General features: G+C 40.0%; 1 protein-coding gene and 2 non-coding genes across 9 annotated transcripts; all 3 read left to right on the top strand.

The window, feature by feature from the left end:
* The first annotated feature begins 1276 nt into the window (after nt 1-1276).
* TRNAV-AAC (transfer RNA valine (anticodon AAC)) lies at nt 1277-1351 on the top strand. Its single transcript has one exon. It is a non-coding gene; the product is annotated as a tRNA-Val (tRNA).
* A 17-nt stretch (nt 1352-1368) lies between these two features.
* On the top strand, nt 1369-1443 carry TRNAV-AAC (transfer RNA valine (anticodon AAC)). Its single transcript has one exon. It is a non-coding gene; the product is annotated as a tRNA-Val (tRNA).
* Nucleotides 1444-12675: 11232 nt separating this feature from the next.
* Nucleotides 12676-16849, top strand: RSRP1 (arginine and serine rich protein 1). Of its 7 annotated transcripts, none has more exons than XR_006722313.2 (6): nt 12678-13229; nt 13456-14025; nt 14567-14718; nt 15110-15154; nt 15379-16018; nt 16386-16536. XR_006722313.2 is itself a non-coding variant. In XM_010948062.3 (5 exons), the coding sequence occupies exons 1-5, from the start codon at nt 12866-12868 to the stop codon at nt 16503-16505; spliced, it is 1290 nt and encodes a 429-aa protein (XP_010946364.3). In that variant the 5' UTR covers nt 12703-12865; the 3' UTR covers nt 16506-16849. The 7 variants fall into 7 exon arrangements, 1 of the variants encoding a protein (XP_010946364.3); XR_006722314.2 differs by having other exon boundaries at nt 15935-16018; XR_006722309.2 differs by having other exon boundaries at nt 12676-13229; nt 14567-15154.
* Nucleotides 16850-17643: the final 794 nt, after the last annotated feature.

Raw genomic sequence — 17643 nt, forward strand, 5'->3', positions numbered from 1 at the left:
GGCTTTATAAAACCCTCCTGCATTAGAGCTCCCCAGCTATACTAGACCCTTCATACTGTTCCTCTGTGAATGGAACAATTGGTACAATTGGACAGGGAATCCCAAACTTAATTTCAAGCTACAGAGGGATTCACTTTACTGAACAACGTATAAAACAACCAGACAAAGTTATTCAAACGTAATGGCACTACCATGTTCCTACCGTCCTCAATCTTCAGGAATGGTTGCATGCACCAGTGGCATTCTAAAATTAAAATTGACAAAATTAACTGAAACCACAGATTACCTTGGCCTTGAGTGCTACCTTTATAGTTTATGTGATAATAAGATCAACACCTTTTGGGAAACATAAGTTGACACCTTATGAAATCATTACTGGTTGACTGATGCCCTTAATGATAGAAACTCATGCTCTTGTAAACTCTCATATGACCCAATACTGTAAGGACCTAGTGCTGTATTAGAAGCCTATTTCCAACAGGCCAAAGAGGCCTTCAGAGACCCTCCACCTGATGAGGACTTCAGCCCAATACACTGGATGGTATACCAGTGATGGTATTCAGGAAAAGACAGCAACAAAAAACTGCACTTGAACCTTGATGGAAAGAGCCCCATCAGGTTCCTTTAACCTCTCAGACAGCAGTCAGATTACAGAGTGTTGAACCTTGAGTCCATATCTTTCAACTAAACAGGTCCCTTAGACTCTTGGACCCACAACTGACTTAAAATTAAGGATACCGGTAAAATTTTTTCCCCAGAAGCAAACAATCATAGGATGTAGACAACTTTCCCAGGTCAATGGAACAAGACCACTGGTGCCAAAATTAACATGATTTTGTTACTAATAGTTCTATTAAGACTTTACTAATGTTTAATGCAAATACCTGAAAGTAGACACTGTACCAAAAAAAAAATCAGTGACTAATCAAATAGGAAGTTGGATATGTACCTAGACTGATGAAGAAGCTGAAGTATAAACAAAAATCTATCTGCAGATGAAACCACCAGTCTTGTTTCTTTTGTTCATAAGATAACAGTTCATAAGAGAAATCCAGGAAGCACCAGTCCTCTCAATACACACAATACTGGATTCCTTTGTTTGTCAGGACATTAATTCTTCATACTGGCACCTGTAAAGTAGAAAATCCTTTTTTATATAACTCTAAAAACTTTAGGAAAAAAAAGCTTCAGGTGGGTAGATGTGGCTCAGTGGTAGAGCACGTGCTTAGCATGTACAAGGTTCAATCCCCAGTACCTCCATTAAAAAAAAAATAGGGGAGAGGGTATAGCTCAGTGGTAGAGCACATGCTTAACATGCATGAGGTCCTGGGTTCAGTCCCCAGTACCTCCATTAAAAAAAAAAATAGGGGAGAGGGTATAGCTCAGTGGTAGAGCACATGCTTAACATGCATGAGGTCCTGGGTTCAGTCCCCAGTACCTCCATTAAAAAAAAAAATAAGGGAGAGGGTATAGCTCAGTGGTAGAGCACATGCTTAACATGCATGAGGTCCTGGGTTCAGTCCCCAGTACCTCTGTAAAAAAATAACCAGAGGAATTTATCGTAAAATACAGGTATAATCAGAGAATGAGGGCGACTTAAGCTACTGACAATGTGGGGTGTGAACCTTCCCTCGTAGTAAACACAGTACAAGAAATAATAAAAAATAATACTCTTGTCTCCAATGAACAGAGGAAGCTATTAAAAGCTTTGGCTTTTGAGCTAGACACACCTGAGTTTAATGCCTGGCTTGGGTACCAGCTAGGTCTACAATACTCAACAAGTGATTTAACATCTCCAAGCTGCAGTTTTCTAAGGGCTGTAGCAGCACCTCTTACACAGGGCTGTGGTGAGAATTACACAAGTGTGGAAAAGGTATTAGCCTAGTTCCTGGTACCTAGAAAAAGCTCGGTAGATATTTGTTGACTGAATGAATATAAGCTAGTAATCTTAAGACCTAAAGCAGGATAGAGTCACAGGGGAAGAACTCTCTGTAGGAGGTAAGAATATATGTAAAGCACGAGGAGGAGGGACACTAATGGAGGGAAAATAAAGCAGGGTGGTTAAGACATGGGCTTTGGAGGCAGTCAGACCTGGATTCAAATATCAGTCCTACCACTTGAGCAAGTCACCTAATTCAAAACGTTGTAAACAGGACAAATTGAAGCAAAAATGAAAAACTTTTTTTTATTGAAATAAAATATGCATGACATAAAATTTATCATTTTAATCATTTTTAAATGTCTAGGTCTGTGGCATTAAGTATGTTCATATTGTACCACCATCACTACTACCATCTCCTGGATACGTGTATGTGAGCTACATTGTTGGGGTTTTTTTCCTTTTTAATTTGAATTTGGAAAAAATGAACAGATAGTATAGAAAGTTTCATATTACTCCCCCCCCCACCACACACACAGTTTCACTATTAACATTTTACACTAGTGTGGTACATTTGGTATAATTAATAAACTGATATTGATACATTATTATTACTGAAGCCATAGTTTATACAGATTTTCTTAGTTTTTACCTAATGTCTTTGTTCCAGAATCCCATCCAAAATACCACATTGCATTTAGTCATCATGTCTCCTTAGGCTTCTCTTGACTGTGACAGTTTCCTTCTTTCTGATGCACAGATTTGAGGCATACTGGTCCAGGAGTATTGTGGGGGTTTTTTGAATGTAACATTTCATGATTAAAAAATACTAATCAATTGTGATAACAATACCTGTTGGGCCTACCTTGAAACACACACACACACACACACGCCTCCATCCTATCACTTTCGTGGAAACCAGCATCATTTCTGACTCTAGTCACTGTGGGTGTCTCTCTGCCTCATACTGGGCCTCTGCTCCCCCATCTTTTCTCCACACTGCAGCCAGAGAGGCTGTAAAATATAAATCAGCTTCTATTCTGTTCTCTAGCTGCTTCAGTGGCTTCTTACGGTGTTAACTAAAACACTACAAGATCCTTCATGCTCTAGCTCCTGGCCACCTCGTCAGTATCATGACTTATTCCTCTCCTCCTGGCTCAGTCTGCTCTGTCACACTGGCTTCCTTACAGACCCTGAAACACACCACGCCCCTGCCCTAGAGCCTTTGCACCTGTCTTCTGCCTGGAAAGTTCATTCTCCATGTAGCCATGTTGGCCCACTCCTTCACTCCTTTCAAGTCTCTGCTCAGCTGTCACTTCCTAAAGAGAGGCACCTGTCTTGCATAGCAGCCTCCCCCCTAAAGAGAGTTGTCCCCCTAAAGAAAGTTGTCCTCTTTCTCCTTAGCTTTGTTTTAACCCAGAATATTTATCACTACCTGACATTACATCCTATATCTTAATATGTTTATTGTCTGTTTCTTCCATTAGAAGACACGTTTCATGAGGCCAAACACTTTATTTAATGTGTTAATACTCAATAACATTGGTTAAATTAATTAGTGAATAAAAGACTTTTATTTTTAACAAGCAAGTTGGATGTTAGGTAAGGCGGTTCACAGTCTGTGACTCCTGAACTCCTAGATGTCTTTGAAGGTAGCAATTTCCTGAATTTTTAAAGATCTGGCCAGGCTACAGGTTCTTAAAAATGGGTAGTGTGATTCATAAATGGATATATCTCCAGAATCTGGGATAATTCCTTGAATACATGGAGCACTCAGTAGAGATATCTGCATTATAATTAACTAGAATGGAATTGGCAATGTGGCAAAGTGTAGTGGCAGCTTATCTGAAAGGTAGAGGAATACTGAGAAAGTTTATGTATAACGATGATAATCACAAATGAATATCATATAATGTCTGTTAATAACTAGTGTTATGGACCGAATTGTGTCTCCACCCTTCCACTTCCTGCCCCCACCCCCCATGTAGCCCCCAAACCCATTGTGACTATATTTGGAGATATGGCCTCTAAGGAAGTCATTAAGCTTAAATGAGGTCATAATAGTAGGGCTCTAATCTAATAGGGTTGGTATCCTTCCAAGAAGAGAAAGAGACTATGTGCACAGAGAAATGCCACGTAAGTACACAGTGAGAAGGCAAGCCAGAAGGAGAGGTCTCTCCGGAAACCAACCCCACCAGCAGGTTGATCTTGGACTCCCAGCCTCCAGAACTGTGAACAAATAAATTTCTGTGGTTTAAGCCACCCAGTCTGATTTCAGTCACCATGAGCAGTATCATCTTAGAATGTGAAAGACAATGAGGAAGATAAACACACACTCCTGTATTTTGAACATGGCTTCAGATTCATTGTTTTGTGTATTATACGGAAAAAAATCTATGAAATAAAATTGTATTTCAGTTTTAAATAATAGATTGGTTCTCTTTTATTCAAATAATGCTCATAATTTAAAAGTCCTGGAAAAAATAAATTCACAATCAAATCACAATCAAATTTTACATGTGAAACCGTGGTAATTTTGGTAGATTTTTTTTAAGTGTTATGGAACTGTAAAGGACTTAGTCTGCAGAATTTTCAATGAAAATGATACTTTGGCCAAACCAAGACGACTCCCCACAGTAATAACCTACATACAGCCATATTCAGTGACTAAATTGCATTTATGATTTTCTCAAACAATGGAGTTCATTTTGACTATTTATCTAAACAAAATGTGATAAACAAAGCAATAAAAAAGAAAAATGTAACCCTGGGATGCATTTGCAGCCAATGCACAGAGCTGTGGCCTTAGCTTTCCGAAGAGCATTTAAACACTGCCACGCACCGTCCATCTGTATGTCCTGCAGTGGAGTGACTACACGGTTCTGCCTTGATCTCAATGGAAGTCTGAGTCACAGGCACTAACAGTCACAAGATTGTTAATTCTTCAGAAGCACCAAATAGACTTCAAAAAGGAAGGATAAAAATCTTAAGACTCTAGTAGTGTATCCTAACTAAAATTCCATGAAGCACATGATTGTAGTTGTGACAAAGCAGTCTTTATGAGCACATGTTTACTGTTAAAAAAGTAGAAGCCCTGCCAGAAAGCCTTTATATATGATTCATTAAATTTATTAATGTTTGAACTTCTTATTTTACAAATTTCATAACATTATCAGTGCTAATTTTATGTGATGCTATATAGGACTAGGTTCTTTAAAAGAACTGATTCAAATAAAAGTATATCTACCTCTTCTAAAAACTGTAGCATCCAAATGCCTGCGATGTACTTTGAGGTAGGAATCATGTTTAATTTAGTTTTGTTTTTCCTGTAACTGGTAAAAAAAAAAAAAAAAAAAAGGAGATACAGAGAAAATGCTTGTTGAAGTTGAATGAATGAATGGACAATCAAGCACAGTTCAGAATTTTAGAAGGAAATTTCTAGAGAATACCAGATCCTTAAGCTACCATTTACTTTTAGTTTCCTCCTTTTCTGAAAATAGTATGTAGATGGACAGATTCAAAACCAGTTGTCAACTTTATATCCTTCTTTGTTCAGCAACATCATCCTCAAGAGAAATAAAAGCACTAAAATGAAATCCTTGTTTATTCTAATTACCTTGATCAGAAAAATTGAACTAGAATGTGCTATTCTTTGCTCTTACGTGAAGTCCTTAATTTAAATAAAATCTAGCATAAAGCATTTCTCTTTGTGCATGTAACATAAACTCAGTATTAACTCACTTTATTTTTCATTCATTCAAATAACAAAAATCTCTATGGTGAGAGAAGGTCAGATGCTGGAGGGAAAAAAAATACTGATTGGTCTCGTTTTAAACTTGTGATCACTAATTTCAAGTGGCTCTGACAGATGCCTCGCTGTCCTGCTCTATCTAGTCAGTTTCATCCTAAAAGTCTACATTGCGCTTTCTTCTTTCTTTTCAGATCTTCAGTATCTTCTACCCATCCTCAATCTCAGCTGCTCATTTCACTGGGGAAAAAAAAACCACAAAAAGATCCACATAGGTGCTCGCCGCCAAGCTATCATCCTGCCTTCATCTGTCCTCATGCTCTGCCTTCTGTCCTGTCTTTGTCCATTCAGGCTGCTAAAACAAAAGTACCACAGCCTGGGTGGCTTATAACAACAAAAATTTATTTCTCACGTTTCCAAAGGCTGGAAGTCCAAGATCAGGGTGCCAGTATGGTCAAGTTCTGGTAAAGGCCTTTTTGTGGGTTGCAAACTGCTACTTCTTGCTGTGTCCTCACATGGAGAAAAGGTGAGGAATCTCTCCAGGATCCCTTTTATAAGAGCACTAATCCCAATCAAGAAGCTTCACCCTCACGACCTAATCACCTCCTGATGGCCCTACTCCTAATCCAATCACCTTGGGGATTAAATTTCAATATATGAATTTCGGAGTGACACAAACATTCAGCCCAAAGCACCACCATATTGGGTAAACTGCCTGTGCTCCCAGGTAAGGCCAACTCCTCCACTTGTCCTCTGGACTGACCCTCTCACCTGCTCGAGAACACGGCACCCACAACTGCCCAGTCTCTGCTACATAATCCATTTTCCCTTTTCTACTAGATTATTTCCATCTGTATACAGACATGCTGTAATATATCCCATCTTAGAACAAAAAACAAAAAGTTTGATACAACCACCCTCTCCTAGCCACCAGTCCAATTCTGTGCATCTTTTTACAGCAGAATTCTAAATTCATAACTATAATATTTAAAGGAAAATAAAGTGATGTTGAGAAATTAGAACCTTCATACATGGCTGGTGAGAATGTAAAATGGTGAAGCCACTGTGGAAAACAGTTTTACAAGCCCACAAAAAGTTAAATATAGTGCTATCAAATGACCCAGCAATTCCACTCCAGCAGTGTACCCAAGGGAATTGAAGACATTTGTTCACACAAAAACTTGTACGTGGATGTTCATAGCAGCATTATTCATAATAGCCAAAAAATAGAAACCCCCAAATGTCCATCAACTATACACCACATATACATACATACAATGGGGTATACATACAATGGAATATTCTTTAACCATAAAAAGGAATGAATGAATTATGGATGCATGCTACAAGTTTGAACTTTGAAAACATGCTAAGTGAAAGAAGCCAGACACAAAAGACCACATGTTGTATGATTCCTTTTAGATGAGATGTCCATTATAGGCAAATCCATAGAGACAGAAAGTAGATCAGTGGTTGCAAGGGACTGGGGAATGAAGGGAACAAGGCATGATTGCCAATAGGGGGTTTCTTTCTGAGGGGATGAAAAAGTTCTGGAATTAGTGGTGATGGTTGCACAACCTTGTGAGTACGCTAAAAACCACTGGATGGTACACTTTAAAAGGATAACTGTCTTGGTATGTACCTTATATCTCAACTTCAAAACTCCTCTAATTTGCCTAAACTTACTATCTTGGCACTCTTTTCTCATTTTTTTCTTGAGCTTACTCCAGTCTGGTTTTCGTGCCCAGTAACCCATGGAAACTGCTATTGGCAATGTCAACTATGCTCTGTTGTTTCCTAAACTTTTAAGCAAAATCCTTTCAGCAGAATGTGAGGGAAAAAAAGTTTAAAATTCCTTTAGTAAATGAATTTGTCCTCATGACAAGGATTCTGGAAGTTGTAGAAAGGAAGCTAAAGGTGTTCATTATGGGCAGTATTTCATTGTTGTAACAGTGCATACGAAGGTGTGAGACTATGCATTTTTGTAGTCTAGCTATTTTAGGTGTCTGGGTTTTGTTTTGTTTTGTTTTAGGGGGAGGTAATTAGGTTTATTTATTTACTTATTTATTTTAATGGAGGTCCTGGGGATTGAGCCCAGGACTTCATGTATACTAAGCATACACTCTACCACTAAGCTATACCCTCCTCCCTCATTTTTCTTTATTTTTGCCATTATAGCTTTTGGGTGGGAATGGAGGTAATTTGGTTTTATTTATTTATTTACTTATTGGTTGATATACTTATTATTATTAATGTAATATAATCAATATATTTATTTACTTATTATTAATAGAGGTACTGGAGATTGAACCCAGGACCTCATGCATGCTAGGCATGTGATCTACCACTGAACTATACCCTCCCACCTTAGGTGTCTGCTTAAGGAGAGCATATTTTAAGGCTAAAAACCTTTTGAACCCTATTCTCCAAATCCTACAAGTGTTTTCTTCCTTCCAATACAATTAAGTAAAGCTATTTACCATCTCAGTGTATACGGTCACCTTTTGAAAGGTATATTCAGTATTTCTGACAAATGAGGACCCTGCTGCTTGACAAGCTGATGTTCACACTTATGGTTTCCCATAATTTGCCCCAACTCTACATCTCCAGCTTTATCTTCCAAAATTCCCCACCACAAACTCTGCTCTACTGAAGCTGGTTTATTTTCTGTCCCCAAATTATGAAATGGGCAATCCTATTTCCAAGATTTTGCTAAGAACTTTGTTCCTGTCTCAAATATTCCCTTCTTTTCCCTCTGCCTGGTCTTCAAGATTTATTTGAGATTCTATTTCATTTGCTTATTTAGTAAATGTCACCTGAATGGCTACTATATGCGATGCACAGTCTGGAATACTGGGGTACAGTGAAAACAAGCCTGTCCTTATGTAGCTTATATTCTAGCAGGAAAATGACACATTACACAATTAATTAAAACTTTATTACAATTGTGATAAATGCAAAAACTATGAGGCACCAGAAAACAGGATAACCTATGGTAGGGGAAATAAACTGGTCTAGAGGATCAGAAAGACTTTCTCTCAGACATTGTTGCTACAACCTTTTTGTAAAGCAATACGGCAATGTATTAAATCACACAGAACCTTTAACTCAGAAAGTCTACTTTTGAGAGTTTATCATATAACAATAAAAGTACCAGGACTTAAATGGCATGTGACTTTGGCTCCTAGCAAAGCTGCAAGCAAGCATTGTAAGATACAGTGTCCCACCAAGCCAAGCTGCCCAGTCAAACCACCAATCCACAAGGTGGATTGAGAAAAGCAAATGAAGGTAATCCAGTCTGTCATAAAGTACTTTTTAAGTGGGTGGACTCATGAAGTGCATAGAACATTCCAGAGAAAGCAGATTTACGTCCATTTGCATAATACAAAGCATCCAGCACATGAAAGCTTGCTATAAAATCCCAATGGAAATCTCCCAGTAAAAACTTACCCATTAATGGGGTTTAATGAAATGGTAGTTGAACATGGGGGCAATGGCCAGTCCTATTCCAAGCACATTTGTCTTATTGGCTGGATGGGCTGATACGACTGTCCTTTGCCTATGGAAGGCAAATTGCTGTATAAGATCCTGTTTCATTGGTAAAACATCACAGTTGCACTACATTGTACCTCGAAGTAAAGGTCACCTGTTAGGTTAAGGATAGAATAGTTCACCTTTACATAGGGCAGGACAAGCTCTGAGTCTCCTGAGTTAGTATCTGTGATTGGTTGTTGAGCCAAAGCTGCAAAAATTGAGTATGGTCAAGTAAAGGCTGTGAAAGGATTTGGAGCAGAACACAGAGCAGATTACATGACATATAACCTTTGAAAAGGAAGTCTCTTACAGTACCAATAGTGTAGCCTTGTGCATTATTTCTTCTATTCTGAACCTGTTGACATTCTCGTCATTACATTGCCTGTGACTGTGCCTATACTGACGTCAAATTCCTTGTGCTGGTTATGTAACATAATCCACAGATGTACAGTCACTTATGGTTACTCTGATGTTCAGGTGACTATGGCCAAGACACCTCGTCTGATTGAGGAGCAGCACTCCAGTGAGCAAAGGTGTGCACTGAAGAGTTACACTGCTGTGCAGAGTAGAGCAATCCTCAGATGAGAAATACAGGTGACCATTAGGCATGGACACAAATGTCACATTCTTAGTTAAGGAGAGGTGCTGATCGGTCCTCATTGTAATAACATCACCAGTAATTGCACCTTTGTGGGTTATTGGGAATGATATTGCAGGTGCACATCTGGATCTGTGTTCTGTTTGCTTGCTTTTCCTGGCTTCTGAATAGACACCCAAAAGCCAAATAACATGGTACAGGAGACTTCCTAACACTTCTCAATGGTGGCTGCAATGTGGAAATGGTTGTCAGCTTCCAAGGTAATGTTGCAGATAACATCCTCATGTGATAAGTCTTTATGGCAGGAAACAGATGTGTTGATACATCGAGGGGTGCCTCCTGAATAGCACTGCAAGCCTGGTGTTTCCATGCAGGAGCTACCAACCCAAGAAGCAGTCATCAGGAGGAGCAGTAGGAATAATAGCCTAGTTACAGTGAGGCTCAGTAATTGCAGGCAGTGGAGGGGCAAGCCCACATGGGGTGGTGTTTGAACCAATGGCAGGAGTTCCTTAGGACATCCTGGGAGACAGGAATGTCACATCAGATTGGAGTTTATTGATCTTTGTGTTAATTGCCTTGAATGCTGCAATGGTTGATTGCAGCTAATGATTCTACAGTAGCTCTAACAACAGAGCTGTCTCATCTCATCTCTGACCTAAGATCAGTGAATATGCCTTCCTCTGTGTTAGAATTACTCAGAGCTTCTCTTTCCTCTTTTCAGCTCTCACCCTCTAGATGAGCTCCATGGTCACAAGCTCCTCTTACCTTGTCTTTCTGAGAGCTAAGCTTACCCTCTGAGCTCCCACCTAAGGTACTTCGGAGGTAACTCCCTGCGTGGTGCTGTGGTCTTCATTGCAATCAGCTGCTCCAGGTTATATCCTGGACATGGCTCTGTTGACCTTGAAGCCACGTATTAGGAGCCAGCAGAGGAGCTCTGCAACTCCTCGGACATTTTTAGAATCTGACTTTGGTTCCAAGGCATAGTTTTTAGTGGTGGAAAAATGGGATACCACATGAATGTCCATGAATAAACAATAAAGGATAAAAAATTAATTTCTGGTACTTCTAGACTATGGAATATTATACAGCTGATAAATTATATCTATATGGTTTATCTTCAAGGATATTGATTATAAAAGCAAGTTTCAAATCAGTATGTTTAAAATGAGCCCATATTCCTAAAAAATACCATAGGCTTATATATTTGAAAGAGTTTGAAAATGTTAACATCAGTTATTTCTAAATTATGGGGAAGAAGAATGGGGACCTCTTTTAGAGGATTCTGTACCTCTAGGGAATGGATAATTAGCTTTTATTTTATATATCTTCAGATTCCTCACTACTTACCAAATTAGCTGTTATTGGGTGGGAGTATAGGTCAGGGGTATAGCGCATGCTTAGCATGCACGAGGTCCTGGGTTCAATCCCCAGTACCTCTGTTAAAAAAATTAGATTCAAAAAAAAAAGAAAGAAAATTCTTTAAAAAGAAAGAAGATAAAAAGACAAAATTAGCTGTTATTAAAATTAATGAAAAACTGTAATTTTGGTAGGGGAAAGGACTACTAAATTTTTCTTAATCTAACCAACAGCATCTAATCCAATAAACATTCTGTAAATATTTGTGGAAGGAGGGAGTAGAAACACATTTAAATATATTTTGTAGAGATGAAAAGATCACCATTAAACCATTAATGGTGTGATGAAGCATTGCAGAACCTCTAAATGAACAATGGGAGGGAGGAGGAGGAGATACTTAATGAAGCTGGCAAAGAAAAATGGGAAAAGTGAAAGCAAGGTAAAACAAGTAATAGACACCAATGGAAGAGATAAGATCAACATTGCAGTTACTCCAATAAATGTAAATGGGTTGAATTTACCTATCAAATAAAAAAAAATCTTTCACATTGGGTGTAAAGACTCAGCTAGATGTTGTGTACCTTTTAAGACACACAAAGTGAACATTTAACAAAAAGGATCCTATTCACAATCCACAAATAAGATCAAAATATTTCAGAATACACCTAGCAAGACAAGTGCAAGATGTGTCTGGAAAAAAAGCTATAAAATTCTAGTGAATGTATTAGTTTTCTACTGCTTCAGTAACAGATAACCACAAACTTAGTGGCTTAAATCAACCCCGATTTATTTTCCAGTTCTGTAGGTGAGATGTCTCACTGGGCTAAAGTCAAGGTGTCAGCAGGGCTGGTTCTTTTTGGACGACTAAGCTAAGGGAGAATCCCCAACACCTTGCTCATTCAGGTGTCGGTGGAACTCAGTTCTGTGGGGTTGTAGGGCTGTTTTCTTGGTGCTGTCAGCTGGGAGCCATCCTTAGTTCCTCGAGGCCTCTCTGGAGTCCTTGTAGATAAGATACCCCACAACACTTCAGAAGCAGCAACAGGATGGTGAATCCTCCTGTGATTAGATTGGGCCCACCCTATATAATACAGGATAACTGATTTTGTATCTCCCTCCAAAGAAAGTGGCTTTTGTAAATCTTCTTGACTTGCAAAGAAGCCCTATAGGAAGGCAGACTCTCCTTAAGAAGTGTTTAGTTCATCCAACCAAAAGTTATTTCAAGGCAATTTTCATGCTTTATTAACAACAGTAAGTATGTTTGAAATGTATCCTACTTATAAATCTCTGGAAATAATAGTCACCAGTATTTATTCCCTAACACTAAGCACACTGGAATAGACATCTCAGACATCATTCTGAACCCCTAGATTAAAGGTCAGTTATGGGTGTCTTTGTATTCTGTCTCCGCTTTTCTTACTTTTCCTAGCCAAAACACGGGAGTGAAAAAATCCCTTCTAAGATACTGCACTGACAGACATCCTGTGACGTCCGGGGAGGGGCGCTGTGCGGCGGCCTGGCCGAGCTCGGCCGCGGTCGCCCTCTCCCGCAGTAGGAGATACGGGTCAGCAGGAGGTGGCCAGGAAGGGTCCAGCAAGGCACAGCCTGAGCCTGCAGCTTCCCAAAGGGTGGACACAATGACCCAGTCACCATCGGCCGGGCAGTACTACAGTCCGCTATCACCCGCGCTGGGCCGCCTCACCCTCACTTAGTTCCAGCGGAGAAAACCAAACAAACACAGGCAGATACCCGGATGGAGCGGCATCATCCTCCCCCTTCCTTCCCCAAACCCGGTCTGAGGCGCGTATGCGCATCCTGGAGGCCATTGGGCGAAGCGAAGGGTGGGTCGCCTGGTGGCGAGAGAAGAGCGGCGGTTGGACGAGAGGGGAGCCACGCCCATGCGTTAACGTCCCTGCCCATGCGCAGGGCGTCAGCTTCTGGTACTTTCGACGCGTTTTCGGACGCTCGGCTCAGATCGCGTCCGGACGTCGGAGGTGGAGGTGTAGGTTTTGCTTTTTGGGAGCGGCAGCGAAAGGCCTTTCTTCGTCTTCAGCTTCGAAAGGAAGGCGTCTGTCGGGCCTTTCTTTCCGTGTTGAGAGAGGCGTCGACGGCCTGCGGTGGGTTTTCTGGTGACGGGGTGGGTCCCGCAGGCACCTCATCCCGTGCGTGGCCGGGGCAGTGCGGGCCCTACGGGACGGGGACGATGGCGGCGCTTCAGGGCTGGCAGGTGGCGGCGCCATTGCCCGGAGGCCAGGAGGCTCGTTTCCTTCTGGGCCCCCGGCCAGCCCGCGCGACTCACTTCCGGGGCTTCATTTTTTCCCCTCCCCTTTCGTTTGTTTTTAGAAACAAGTTTCCTGGAAGAGATCCTCGGAGAAAAGGAAGCTCGGAAGCTGTCGGCCGAGATGTCCAGTTACGTCAACGACCTGTGGCCGGGCTCGCCGCGCAAGGCGTCCCCCTCGTCGTCGCGGTCGGGCCCGTCCAGCCGCCTGTCCTCAGCGTCGGGGAGCCGCTCTCCCCAGAGCTCTCGATCTCCGTCCCGGTCCAGCATCTCGAGCCGCTCGTGGTCCAGGAGCCGCAGCCCGCCCCGGCGGAGGAGCAGGTCGAGGTCCCACTCCCGGAGGCGCTACCAGAGGAGGTACCGGCGCTATTCCCGATCCTACTCGCGGAGCCGCTCGCGGTCCCGCAGCCGCCGGTACCCGGAGAGGCGCTACGGCTCCCCCAGGAGGTCCTGCCGGTCCCGCAGCCGCTCCCGCTCCCGGGGCCGCTCCTATTACCGGAGGGCCTACGCTATCGCGCGCAGCCGCCGGTACTACGGCTTCGGCCGCACCTTCTACTCCGAGGAGCGCAGAAGCTGGAGGGGGCGATCCCGGACCAGGTCGCGGAGCCCATCCCCCTTTCGCCTAAGTGAAAAAGGTCAGTCCGTCGCAGAGAGAGGCTTTTGGAGGAAAGAGGAAGGACGTCTGTAGATTAATGGTTAAAACTACGCTACAGTTGGCACACAGTTTTAAGATGGGCGCCATTCTTTCCTCTTGGGACTGAGTCACGTTTCTGTGTTACATGTAAATGGCTCAGGGTGGAGGGAAGTTCTTGGTGGAGTCTTCAAAATGTTAGTGATTTATTTACCCATTGTAAGCTTTTAATTGTAGATTATTTATGGATGCTTATTTTCTTCAGCAAAAGAGAGTTCTGTTTCCATGAATAGTTACATCTTACATATGAAATCGTTTATTTTCAGTTTTTAAAAACTTTATTATGAAAAAAATCTTCGCAAAAGTAAAACTAGTGCAGTGGACACCTATAAATTCAGCCAGATGTTCCACAATTGCTGAAAGTGTCACAGGAAATGTTATTTAAACTTCCGTATATTGCTGGGTTAAAAAAGCAGAAACTTGTTTTGTGATTAAGTCTTTCGGGGAAATACTACAGAATTAATGAACATTCTTATGTTTTGTAGATCGAATGGAGCTGTTAGAAATAGCAAAAGCCAATGCAGCAAAAACATTAGGAACTGCCAACTTTGACTTGCCAGCTAGTCTTAGAACTGTTTCTGTATCTAAAGAAACAAACCGTGGTACGGCTGTACTGAATAACCGGGCAAAGTCTGAGGTAAGTATTCTAGGTTTATCCAAACAAAATCTTCAGAAAACTACTGCCAGAAAGATCTGATTAGCCATTTTTATTTGATTTGCCCTAGACTGCTGCCTGGAAAGGCTAGCTAAATATAATTTGTTAAAATGAAAATAACAGATCTGACAATACTGGACAGAATCTTCCCCCATGAAAATGGGAGACAGATGAACTTTATTTTCAGTTGGCACAGTACTAATTTACTTTCATAATTGTAGCTAGTATTTTGGTGATTTCTGTGCAGTTACCAAGTTGTTTTAGCTAGTTCTTACAGAGTATTTATATGTAGCTTTCATTTGCAGCATTATGTTCCCACAAATTCTGTATTCAACATACAGTATAGTTTATCTGCTTTATTTCTGTCTTATAGAAATCATGAATGTGGTCTCCAGACATTGATGAAGAAAATCTGTTGGTAATTGATACATGGGCAAAAGCATCAGAGGTTTAACTAATTTGAACTTTATGTTGACACACTGAAAGCTTAGTTTTTTGTTGATAGATCCATGTGCATGCTAGAATTTGGGACAGGTACTATTTGAATAAGGTACTGAAGACAATTTTTAAACAAAAGTGTACTTCTAGTGGTGGGGCATCTGATATAGGTGTCCCTTTCATAATATATGCAATATATTCCAGATGTTTTGAGAGATTACAGAAGAAGAGGCCTGCTTCACTTGCAGATAAGTTTATTACAATTCTCCAGAAATTCTGCAGTATAAAATTGATAGCTTTAAACGTTTAAGGTAGTTAGGAATTGATAGGCAAACCCACATCTGAGTCTGAATGAGAGGAGATAATCCATCTTTCCTATCTTAACCGAGCCTAAGTATTAGTGATAGACAAATAAGATCTTAGTTGAGTTGCTTTTTCGGATGATCAGGTTCCCAACTAGACTGACAAATGCCTTAGTTCTTTGAAACTAGGTATTTTTTGGTACGACTACTTTCAAAGTTATTGAATTTGCATCAGGAGATACAATACTGCTTTATGGGGAAGAGTGTTTTAAGCCTATCATTCAAGCACCTTTGTTATGGGGAAAACTCAACAGAGTACCATGTTTATTTTAGGCTGTTAATTATTTGGTTAGATCTCTCCAACTAAATTTATAATACATTTTTGGGCTGCTTTTTATACAGTACTGTAAACCAAGGGTATAGCTTTTTAAAATACATATTTTTTCTTACCTGTCTAGCTGTCGGAAAAGTTAACAGAAGATGAAACTAAAAATCCCAGTGGAAAGTCTTCCCAGCAAAAAAGCATAGCTTTTAGCTCTAATGTAAGTATATCTAAGTATTAACCACTCAAAAATTGGACATAGAACATATTTCTGTCATGTGAGCTTTTATTTTTGTTGACTTACAGTTTTTGTCTTTATGATGATAATTTGAGGCCTACTAAGCTACTTAAATTTTTTAGTATCTTTTTGTGTGGCTCTTAGAAGTGACTGATATAATTCCATCTAATACCCACATTATCAGTTTGAATATTTTGTCTTTTAAATATTGCTCTTAAAACTTTTCAATTGCTGAAATATTTAAGTTATAATCTTAAATGGAATTATTTAATGTATCTTGTAAAAGCACGTTTTTTATGTATAATATATGTGTTTGGGAAGCTGACTTAAGAATTTGTTCTCTTTACAGAATTCTGTAGCAAAGCCAATGCTTCAGAAGTCAGCTAAAGCTACTGCTGAAGAGACCTCTTCAGGGTCCCCAAAGATAGATAAGAAGAAAAGTCCATATGGACTGTGGATACCCGTCTGAAAAAAAAACCAATGGCTAAGGTTACCTGAAATGCACTTTATTGCAAATTTGTGTTTCTAGCATTATTCCATTCCTGTGCACCATTTAGTGGTAATTGTCGCAATGACAAATGATGACACGACGATGTAAATACTTAATATTTAAATATTAACATTCTAGATTTCTCTTGCAGACAGGAGATAGGACAAATGGACCAGAGGTTACGCACAGGTGGGATCCTTGTAAATATACTTGTAAATATTTTATATAATATGGATTGGTTATATAGAAGTGAAATTTTTAAGATAAACACAGTAATTGAACTCTTTATCTTGTATATATTTTAATAAAATGTGTTTTTATTATTTTAGTCTCAGTTAATTGTGTATATTTTACATAATGGGTCTTTAATGGGAAGAATAAGGCTGTATCTCTAAAAGCCTTGCTAAATCAGTTAGTTCCACATTCACAGACTGAGCATGGGGGACCTTACACTCTCACTGACCTTAACCCGGGAGTTTGTGAGAAATGCTGAATCTCAAGTCTCTCCCCCCGACCTCAATTAGAAACTAAATCATAACAATATTCTCCATTGATGTAGATTCTTATTAAAATTTGGGAATCCTGCCATACTGTTGTGCTGGAAGAATTGAGCTTAAGGGCAGGAAAGTTAGGCTGAAACAGAATACCTCAATGAGCTATAAAATCTGAGGTTTTAGTTGCATTTTTTTATAATGCTTTAATAAGTATTCTAAATATGAAATTCATTAATTTGAAATTCTTTAATGCTGCTGTAGCTGGGAAGAACCTTAGCTAAAGCACATGAAAATTTAAAAATGGATGTTATCTTTAACTGAAAGATCTGGACAGTTGGTCTAAATAATAGCTAATTAGAGACTTTTGTAGTAGTATTTGCCTATTAATATATACTAGTGGATACCAATATTAGATTTAAGCCACTTAGATTGTTTCTGCAAGTGTTACTTGACTTAAAAGATCAATGTTTTGAGTTAAACGAAGGAGCCAGCTTAATGAATTTATTGTGCATATGTGCTAGGCTTTAGCAGTAAAACATGTCTTGCTAGAAGGAAAAAAATTTCTGGTAGACCAAAAACATGCATGAGGTTTTATTTTAAAGTTGGGGGAGGGCGCTTACTAT

Source organism: Camelus bactrianus, chromosome 13 (assembly GCF_048773025.1).
Source record: "Camelus bactrianus isolate YW-2024 breed Bactrian camel chromosome 13, ASM4877302v1, whole genome shotgun sequence".
Classification (NCBI taxonomy): Eukaryota; Metazoa; Chordata; class Mammalia; order Artiodactyla; family Camelidae; genus Camelus; species Camelus bactrianus.